This window comes from Clarias gariepinus, chromosome 3 (assembly GCF_024256425.1).
Source record: "Clarias gariepinus isolate MV-2021 ecotype Netherlands chromosome 3, CGAR_prim_01v2, whole genome shotgun sequence".
NCBI classification, from domain to species: domain Eukaryota; kingdom Metazoa; phylum Chordata; class Actinopteri; order Siluriformes; family Clariidae; genus Clarias; species Clarias gariepinus.
The window spans coordinates 31,499,399-31,510,633 of NC_071102.1; the positions used below are offsets into that span (position 1 = coordinate 31,499,399).

At 37.6% G+C, this 11,235-nt stretch overlaps 1 protein-coding gene across 1 annotated transcript; it reads right to left on the reverse strand.

The window, feature by feature from the left end:
• il6 (interleukin 6 (interferon, beta 2)) lies at positions 1 to 3,866 on the reverse strand. The gene is made up of 5 exons (XM_053493193.1): positions 3,789 to 3,866; positions 3,508 to 3,689; positions 3,285 to 3,401; positions 2,606 to 2,755; positions 1 to 444 (listed from the first exon to the last, which is right to left on the reverse strand). The coding sequence occupies exons 1-5, from the start codon at positions 3,802 to 3,804 to the stop codon at positions 226 to 228; spliced, it is 684 nt and encodes a 227-aa protein (XP_053349168.1). The 5' UTR covers positions 3,805 to 3,866; the 3' UTR covers positions 1 to 225.
• Between the last annotated feature and the right edge of the window lie 7,369 nt (positions 3,867 to 11,235).

An 11,235-nucleotide genomic window follows, 5' to 3' on the forward strand; every position in this document is an offset into this window, starting at 1 on the left:
TTTATTTTGAAGCTTTATTTCTTTTTACAAGAGTCACGTGTTAACATAACACATATGAACACTCCAACCACAATCTTGTATTCTACTAAGTATTACTGAGAATTAATCCACTTCACTTTTAGTCATTCTAAGTTTAAATATAATTATTTTTTTAAATTATTGCAATAAATAGATAAATAATAAATATGTGACCATATAAATAAAATCAACGGTACATTAGACACTTCATTGCTTGTGTTTTAAGAGCCACCCTTCTTCCCTTGCAATGTGTTTCATTTTCATGCGAGACTTCATCTGGTTAGATAAGTAGGTAATGGCTCTGCTTGTATCAGCCATGAAGTCTTTGAAGTTGTACAGAATGGAGTGCGTCTTTATCTTTCGGGTCCACGCTGAATCGTCTGATAACTCGGTCAAGAAGGGAAGGTGGACTGTGTCATCATCTACCTGCAGATGCAAATGCAGAGAATGTTTTAAAGTTAGCATGAGTCTATGTACTCATCACACTGTGAAGTGAGAAATGTTCAAGTCAAATTGGGACTTTTGATTATGTAAAATAACACATTTACACAGAGTAAAAGCTAAGTTTCTTTCTCTATATAATCCCTGCTGTACTAAAGCACTTCTCAGCGTTTTACAAATGCTTAGATTCCACCAATGTAGAAAGTTGTCTCAGTACGCTGAGAGAACTTTTTACACTGGTGGTTCCAGGCTGGAGCCATGATGAGACTGCCTGCTTCACATCTGGAACCTTGGCCTTCCAGGAGCTCCTTTCATATCCATAAATGTTGAATTCTTGGAGCCAGGTCAGAACTATATGGGAATGTGGCAATAAATTCCATCCGAGTTCCTGTGGTGCAGGAAGAGGTTGTGCATTGTCCTGCATTAGCAAAATGCCTTTGGTAATGAAACCAATTCCAGGGAGGCCAGTGATGAAGTGAAGCAGGCAGTCCTCTCAGGGCTCAGGCATACTGAGAAAAGTGAGTTAGTGTAACGGGATTATATAAAGAAATAAAGGGAGTTTTTACTCTCATGACTGTCTTCTCTTATCCTGAACAATCAACAACCCTGGTTTGAACTATCATTGTTACAATTTTTTCCCCCCTATTTTTCTTTCTTTGTTCTGGTAATGAATACCAAGTTATGTTTTTTATGCTTTCGTACTTAGCTATAATAACTGATTTTGATCTACACAAACTGAAGGGACTTGGAGCACAGCTTTGATCATTCAATATGAGAAACTAGAAGTGAAGAGAGAGATAACAGAATACAGATTAAAAAATAGCACTGCTTAGGGTTGCAATTTTAACATGCTACATGTCTTTAATCAATGCTATCTTCAGTATTTAAAAAAAACATTTTTGCTGATAGTTTTGTTTTTTGTTTAGGCTTTTTTAAGATTTTCCAAACTAAATACATCAGTAAATGTAATACTGCTGAGACACAAAAGAGCACCTCTTATTACATAAAGAGGACTTTTTAGCACTTGGCAACTAAGTACTAACTGTAATATCATGTAAAGACAAGAAGATGCACGAGTGTTGTATGTTTAGATTAGAGCCACATGTACACGGTAGTGTATCACGCTGGTGAGTCACATGTACACGCTGGTGTATGATCATTAAGGCGCTTTAGTATGTGTATCTTTAATCAGGAAACATGAATAGGGTAAACCTTCAAAAATAATTTAAGTTGCAAAACTTGTGGGTAAATACAATTTCCCCACTGCCTTTCATCTCTCTTAGTTTAAATGCTAACAGAAATGTTTTTACTATACATGCAGTACTGCAGCAAAAGTCCTGACCCCCTCATTTCTTGATATTTTGCTTCCAAAGCGTGAAACTTTCTTGTATAATTTTCAAATGTATTCCAGTCACTGAATCTGAGCAGTTCCACAGGAATATATTTTGTTTGTTAAGCCACACAGTGCCTTATAAGTCACTCAAGTATTAAAAAAGAATCTAACATCTAATGCTTGAACCAGTGAGATACAGGTGCAGATAATGACAGATGATCAGGCCGGTGATTAGTAAACTGGTGATGCTGAATGCTGAGTGGTTGGAACAGACGAGAGGGGAAAGGAGGTTGCTGCTGAGGTTGTTGCATTTTTCAATTGTATCTTTAGGCACTTTGCAGCCTGTCACAGTAAACCATTTGTTTTAATTTCTTTCAACCTATTGAATTTAATATGAAGAAGTGAGGCATGGCTCAAGACTTTTGCACAGTACTGTAGGTCTGTTCATAAGAATGGAGTGTTTATTCTCATTGAATAAACTTGAGAATAAACAAGATTTTGTGTTATGTACAAAATAATGAAGATCTCAAAATACATGGTATGTGTTTGTATCTTACACCACATGTTCAAATTCAAGAAATATGCCTTTAAAAAACGAATATTGTGAAATCTTTTGTTTTTAGAGGCTGAAATCAACAACAGTTGTCGATTAGAATAAAAATCGGCAATCGATAGTAGTGGTAGACGCTCAGCTTTAAAACCAGAATCTTATCTCGGTGGCCCATATCTACATAACATATGTAGTTTTTTATCCTCTGTTTCTTGGAATGTACAGTAGATGTGTGTTTGTGTGTGTGTTTTAGAATCACTTACTTTTACTGTATCTTTGATAAAATGTAACAGTCCGGCTGTCCCCTCTTTAATAGCCACCATGTGATCTGCAGTCAAGTTTTGTCTCTCTACATAGGGCAGGGAAAGCTGGTATTTCCTCAAACCATTGTAGATAGCTTGAAGACAATTAATCTGTAAACACACAACGCAGATTGAGAACATGGTCTTTAATACAAGACTTTCAGTAGAAAATGCTTTCAGCTTTAATTTTTTTTTTTTTTTTTTGAAACCTATGTAGTTGACAGACCTATTTTTAGGCTTGGCCTAAACCTGAGTTTCAATTTTCAACCAGAAAAAAGTTTCAACCAGAGCATCACTAAGCCTGATAAATAAAACCAGACATTATCAGGTTTACTGATAAACTTCCACATCATCTAAGCCTAATAAGGCATAATATCAACAAAGTGTAAGAACGCCTTATGTAATTAGCCCATGATAATATATCTAAAATCTTGACATATGGGCAAACAGTAGGGAGGCAAACCTATTCATTGGTAAAGGATTAAAACAAGATTTATTCTCACAGTAATTAACCAGTGGGGAGGTTTTATAGTGATTTCACTATTAATACCATTTCATTATTATTAAACTTTTCTAACACTTTAATTCTTATACAACACTTTTTCTAAAAAACAAACAAACAAAAAAAACCTCTACCTACCGGGCTTAAGTTGTAGGGCACACACCCGTCCTCGGAGGTGAGCAGAGGCATCTCGAACAGCGGCATCCTCAAACTGGCGAATTCGGTCATGTTGCTGGTTCCGAAGTCCCTTACAAACTGGAGTTCAAATAATCCCAGTCATTTTGACGAATTCACAACGATCAAATAAATCAATAAATCAAAGGCTCTTTGATCCGCCTCTCTAACTGCACGCGCGCTTTACCTGCTCGTCGCGGACGCGCCAGATGTCGTTGTGCATCTTTCTGGCGATCTTGTGCCACTTGATTTCCCCCGCGTGCGCCTCATTCTGCGCCTCGCCTCGCGCTGTCTCGTAAAGATCCGCGTCTCCGCTGTATGGCGCGAACGAAGCCACGGGGAGCAGTGCAAGCAGAAATAAGCCAAGATCTACAGAGAGAGAGAAGTGTGTGAGACAAGTGTGTGAGAGATGCGGAAGAGCAGGAGGAGGGAGGACGAAAGGGGAGGCACTCAGATGCCGGTACTCACAGTTCAGAGAGGGCATGGTCGGCTCGGGTCGGCTCGGGGTGCTCACGGCAGGATGGGTCGACTTGTTGACTGCGTTGAGCTCTTGAGTATTTGGTCTTTTAGAAACTTCCGAGGAACTTATATAGGCTACCACCTCAAAAGAAAATTCCACAACCCACTTTTTTTGATTAGTAATCACTATGATTTACACAGAAAAAAAAAAAAACACCCTCATTTTCATTATATCTAGGCTGTCTTGGGAAGTAATTGCTTGATTTTTTTTTTTTTTTACAGAATTTTGACTATAGTTTAAAGAAGAAATAGGCCACTTTTCCCTTTTTTAGAAATTACATTATTGCATTATTATACAGGTCTTTCTCAAAAAATTAGCATATTGTGATAAAGTTCATTATTTTCTGTAATGTACTGATAAACATTAGACTTTCATATATTTTAGATTCATTACACACAACTGAAGTAGTTCAAGCCTTTATTGTTTTAATATTAATGATTTTGGCATACCGCTCATGAAAACCCCAAATTCTCAAAAATCTCAAAAAATTAGCATATCATGAAAAGGTTCTCTAAACGAGCTATTAACCTAATCATCTGAATCAACTAATAAACTCTAAACACCTGCAAAAGATTCCTGAGGCTTTTAAAAACTCCCAGCCTGGTTCATTACTCAAAACCGCAATCATGGGTAAGACTGCTGACCTGACTGCTGTCCAGAAGGCCATCATTGACACCCTCAAGCAAGAGGAAAAGACACAGAAAGAAATTTCTGAACGAATAGGCTGTTCCCAGAGTGCTGTATCAAGGCACCTCAGTGGAAAGTCTGTGGGAAGGAAAAAGTCTGGCAGAAACGTTGCACAACGAGAAGAGGTTCCTGGACCCTGAGGAAGATTGTGGAGAAGGACCGATTCCAGACCTTAGGGGACCTGCGGAAGCAGTGGACTGAGTCTGGAGTAGAAACATCCAGAGCCACCGTGTACAGGCGTGTGCAGGAAATGGGCTACAGGTGCCGCATTCCCCAGGTCAAGCCACTTTTGAACCAGAAACAGCGGCAGAAGCGCCTGACCTGGGCTACAGAGAAGCAGCACTGGACTGTTGCTCAGTGGTCCAAAGTACTTTTTTCGGATGAAAGCAAATTTTGCATGCCATTCGGAAATCAAGGTGCCAGAGTCTGGAGGAAGACTGGGGAGAGGGAAATGTCAAAATGCCTGAAGTCCAGTGTCAAGTACCCACAGTCAGTAATGGTCTGGGGTGCCATGTCAGCTGCTGGTGTTGGTCAACTGTGTTTTATCAAGGGCAGGGTCAATGCAGCTAGCTATCAGGAGATTTTGGAGCACTTCATGTTTCCATCTGCTAAAAATCTTTATAAAGATGAAGATTTAATTTTTCAGCACGACCTGGCACCTGCTCACAGGGCCAAAACCACTGGTAAATGGTTTACTGACCATGGTATTACTGTGCTCAATTGGCCTGCCAACTCTCCTGACCTGAACCCCATAGAGAATCTGTGGGATATTGTAAAGAGAAAGTTGAGAGACGCAAGACCCAACACTCTGGTTGAGCTTAAGGCCACTATCGAAGCATCCTGGGCCTCCATAACACCTCAGCAGTGCCACAGGCTGATTGCCTCCACTCCACACCGCATTGAAGCAGTCATTTCTGCAAAAGGATTCCCGACCAAGTATTGAGTGCATAACTTAACATAATTATTTGAAGGTTGACTTTTTTTGTATTAAAAACACTTTTCTTTTATTGGTCAAATGAAATATGCTAATTTTTTATGAACTTTATCACAATATGCAAATTTTTTGAGAAGGACCTGTATTATAGTATTAATACTTACTAACAGTGACACCCATAACTAAAATGTTGTCCACATCCTGAACTGTTTTGGAAATAACCCATCTATAACATTAACACTGATTGTCAATTATATACCAGTACAGGATCATGTGACAGGATTATGGGCACCCAAGACTAACCCATGTTTGTGGAGACCAAACCACAGCCCATCCCCACAATGGAGCATAAATCAGTGGAAAAAAAAATCAGTGCTGGCCACTATAGAAAGGAACCAGAACACCTAGTGCATTATAGCTCGCCCCCCTCAGGCAAAAAGCACAAGGCTGCCGACCCTGCTTCCAAAATCCCAGTCAGGTCAAAAACCCACGGGAGTACCTACATCTTAGGAAATAAGTTCGGATCCATGGAGACCTTATTTCACAACCCACAGCACCTAAAAGGTCTGCTGCCAGCGTCCTGTATTTCCAGAATTATATGGTGCTGCTATTAAATCAGTTCCATACCTGATCCTGGGAAGCCCCAGAGTTTATTAGCGAGCCTATCAAATAATCAGTCAGTTGAGCAGTGGTAGCTCACTGGTTAGAGCATTTAGGCTCATCAGTTCAAATCCCAGCACCACTAAATTGCCACACTTGTGTCCATTGGATTAAATGTGTAGGCCCCTTCCTTACCAACACTCCCTCTCTCACCTTCCAACAACCAAAACCTACCTACCCATGTTCTTATTCAGTCATGGCCTCTACTGGGGTTATATCCCAGCAGAGGTGGAAAAAGTAATAAAATTTTGCACTCAAGTAAAAGTACTGTTACTTTTACTAAAGTACAAGTAAAGTTACCCTTTAAAAAATCTACTCAAGTAAAAGTAAAAAGTAGCTCATTAAAAATTTACTCAAAGTGAAATCAAAGTGGTCGATTAAATATGTCCAGGGGTTTGCTTCATAGGAATTTGTTGGCATTTCACTTTCAGCTGTGTCTGCATCACTGGCATCTGTTTTGTCCATCTCCATCGTTCTTGTGAATTTAGCGTGTTCTCCACGCCTATCAATAAATCAGTGCAGTGGTTTCCAGGGTGCAATTTTTTTCCTTCCTCGTTGTATTATTTGTGTTATTTTTTATTTTCATTCATTTATTTTTTACTCAGTAGCAAATGCGATTTAAAATGTAGTGAAGTACAATATTTTAAACAAAACATTCTTAAGTAAAAGTTAAATTACAGATTTTAAAAACTACTTTAAAAAGTAGAAGTACACAAAAAATGTACTCAATTACAGTAATGCGAGTAAATGTAATTCATTACCGTCCACCTCTGCATCACAGGTGGTAAAGTTCTTGCTCTGAAGACATCACTAGGCCTCTGATTCAGTGACAGTCTGTTATTCATTTACATTACTGCTTAGTGGCATTCCAGTGCCATAGCACAATACTATCTCTATATCTGATCATTATCCAGTTCCTGTCTCTCAAATTCTTCCTCTCCTTCTTTGTCATCCAGTATTTGTCTCCCTCTCCTTCTCTTTCTGTGTTTCTTTCAGTACCTGTCCATTTTCACTTCTCCTTTTCCTCCTTTGTTTATCCAGTAGGTGTCTGAATGTTCACAGTGTAATAGGCCAGGTGTCCATATAGTGTGTCTCAGAATCATGATCATCTAATTATTTCATCCATTGTGGAGAGACTAAACATATAAATTGCAGAATTGACTAACAAAACCTAACACTGTCAAAACCTTATTCACAACACTTTTACCTAATGTCTAAGTCTAATGTAGTCTTTATGGTTATGGAGTTTTTAGGGACGAGGTAGACCTGTACTATACTAGAAGTGAAAAACCATGCTCACCACAAGTTATGAAAATCAATAATTGTACACAAATCTGCGTCATTCAGTTTATTTGCTAATGGTACCCTGACTCCTTCTATGAATGATGATTACAATTCTTGTAAAAGGTCAGCGATGAAGGAATTCGCATCTTTGCACCATCTCCCTTACATTCTATAAAGCCGGTAGCTCTGATTTCCTGTAAAACCACACATTTTCTGATGGTGTCATCTTAAATTTAACTTTCCAAAATTATTTAAGGTAATCTGTGACGCTGGAGGAAATGCAAATTTTATGATTGACACATTTTGGAGCGTTAAAGAGACCTTAAGGCAGCCAAACTCTTCTTTATGTTTAAAGCTTTGAGTAAACCAAAGGAAAAAGCAATTATTCTGCTATAATATTAAATGATATATCATTTAATCAAGTGATCAATAGAGAATTTGCCATATTTTTTAGTTTGAAGTTAATTTGAAAGGTTTCAGGATTACTGGATTAGAAGGAAAGAATGAAATGTCAATTGGAACACATAATTAATTCATTTTATTCATAATTATTTAAAACCTCTTTTTTTGTTCTCTCCTGCTTAAGTTAAAAAAGAAAACACACAATTTCTTGTGTTGCTGACAAACCACAAACAGTAAACTTCTCCAAAATGTAAAGTTTCTTCAAGACTTTGCTGTGAAGGAAAGTCTAGAGTTACTGCTTATGGAAACTGCTTACCACAGAATGATACTGGAGACTCCTTACATAAATGATAATTAAAAACTTAACACAATAAACCTCACTATTTATTTTCTAAATAACTTGCTTTGTTGTTTTTTGTTTCTGTTTATAACTAGATTTAGATTATGTGTGGTATCTAAATATGTTCCTCTTGTATTTTATGTTGATTGTGAAACATAAGATTTTCCCTGCAGTGATGGAAGAATACAGTAATGAGTTGAGGATGAGTCCAAAGATGGGGTAATGGTATTTGCTGGTCACCTTATACCAGTATAGGTGGATTCCCTTGATTGTCATTGTTCTGGATACTCATGTAAAATGGATATTTCAGTCTTTATTATATTATATTATATTATATTATATTATATTATATTATATTAAAAAAACACTTCACATACCTGTGTTTAATTTTGTATTTTTGTATGTTTTGTGAAACATACCAAAAAAAAGATATATAGTTTATCTTACAACTGATTTGGCCAGAATATAAAATTCTATACATGTACATGAATATACAAATATTAAGACTATATTTGTGGCTACTGTTTTTCTGTCATCTGTTTTGGGATGGTATCAGCACTTTTGGGTGGCATCAAGGATGGCACTCAATTTTGTTGCACTTGTTTAATGTCAATTAAGATTCTATACTATTGTATTCTATTCTATTATAAAAAGCGGTAAGGTGGTGGAGTGGTTAGCGCAGCGGCCTCACACCTCTAGGGTTGAGGGTACGATCACTGCCTCTGGTCTGTGTGTGTGGAGTTTGCATGTTCTCCCTGTGCTTGGTGGGGTTTCTCTGGATACTCCGGTTTCCTTCCACAGTCCATAGACATGGGGAGTAACCTTTTTGACATTTCCGAATTGCCGGCGTGTGTGCCATGTGATGGACTGGCACCCTCTTTAAGGTGTAACCCACATCATGCCCCACGTCCCCTTGCATATGCTCCAGGCTTCGCGTGACCCTGTAAAGGACGAGCAGTATACATAGAGAATAACTGCGTGAGAATCATAAATGACCATAATCATTACGATCTTTTATATGTGCAACAGGAAACACAATTGTAATTTCCACACCGAAAACACAAGGCTTTGAGAACCACTATTGGGAAACATTACACTTTTTTTTCATCACACGTTACATTGCTGTCTTTTGTCATCGTTTAAAATAACTCATTTTTTTGTGCATCCTCCAGAGGCATGCTAGCGGATGAGCCAAAAGAGGAACTCCACATGAGAAATTCCATTCATGCTGAAGAAGATAAACCACAATTACAGAACAGCTATATCGAGTTACATTTATTTGCATGCAAACTGGATGAAAAATAACAGCAGAATTTTTAAACCAACGCAAAAAACAAAAATAACAAAAATAATGAGACAGTTGGACGGTCCATTTGCCACAGAAATTATGTGTCAATAATTATTGATATCTAAGATTTAAAATCATTATAGATGGTAACATGACCAACACAGTAAATATTTTCTTTACACATTTTCCTTTTTAGAAAAAAAATATTTTAAAATTTTGGATTTGTAACATATTGTACAGTTCAGACTAATGGACAGTATTTACACCACCTGTCCTGAACATTTTAGTTTTCCATGTATACCACATTTTATTTCCCTTTCATTTTTTCCTTCTCCATTACACCCACTTCAATTAAGGAAAGGCTGTTAATTAGCCGATTAGTTAAATCAGGTGTGTTGAGAGATGACAAACTAAAATGTGCAGGGTAGGTGGGCTGGAGTGGAGAATCACTTGCTTAGGCCAAACACTTTCTTTTTTTTTTTGCTGTCATAATAAGCTCCACATTTGTAGGATATCTTTTTCTTTTCTTTTCTTTTTTTCACGAAAGCATTAGTGGGATCAGGCACTCATTGGTGAGGCTTCAAGTTCGTCTAATTTGTGTTCAACTTAATCTCTTAGGTGAGATTATACATATTTATATACAATATACATTACTGCACAGTTAAATTGTTTATTTTTCTAATATCCCAGCTTTTTGTTAGGCGGCTGGGGTCAGAAGGCAGGAGCAGCAATTATACAGTGGCGCTGGAGCAGACAGGGTTAAGGGCCTTTTGGTTCCAGGTTTGGGTCCTGTAGTTCCATGAAGGAAACTTTTAAGACTACAGTCTTAACTTTGGCCTCTGCTGTACCAACAAAAGTTAATAATGGCTTAGATCCTAACTTGAAAATATTAAACGGCAGAACAAGTGTTCTTCATAAGGTTTTTGTCAAGTGAGATAATTAAGAAAAAGTTCCACTTGGTAACACCCGAAGGTTTTTTTTTTTTTTTCAGAAAAACGGCTGAAAAAGAGCTCTTATCTGTTCTAAAATTTTACAGCATACTGGTTAAGGTGGTATTAACTTTAAGTCACTTTACAGAAGGTTTTTTTTTTTTTTTACCATAAAACCAAACCGTATAAGAAAAAGTCCACAGAAATGAATCAGGGCTCAAAAAATTTGACAAAGCTGCCAGGCTTACTGGAATTTGCAAATACGGATAACATTAACTGAATAATGCACCCTGTAGTGCAAATCCCATTCCTTCATGTTCCCATAATCTGAAATAATAATGCTCTGTTTCTGTGACATTTCATGAACACAAGGGTGAAGTGAAAAAATCTCTCCATGTCGCACACTTACCAGATCTAAACATCACTGATTTATTGGGGACAAATCTAGAGAGCAGATGAACGAAAGAGATTTTCACAGGAGGCATTTGTCTTGGAAATAAACTAGTTCTAACCTGTTCCTTATAAGGTGTATAATATTGATGCATTGTAAACCCTTTGTGTTATCCTGTCCACTGTGCTCTGACCCATAAACCAAACCCTTAGCAGATGACTCATGTCAGTGTGCAATTTAATTTTTTTTTTCAATACAGGATGAAGTATTTGGTGTGAAGGAAAGTTTTAGTTGGTGCAACAAGGTAGAAGATCCCCTAATCACTTTCACTGTTTCTCTGAAATGAAGGCTATATCAGACATTGCCCAGAAATCATGTTTCCCAAGAACTTCACAGCTTACATTTGCACTCACACACATACACAGACACATACTGAGCAATGAAATGCACACCTTCATGAACACACAAAAAAAGCCTACA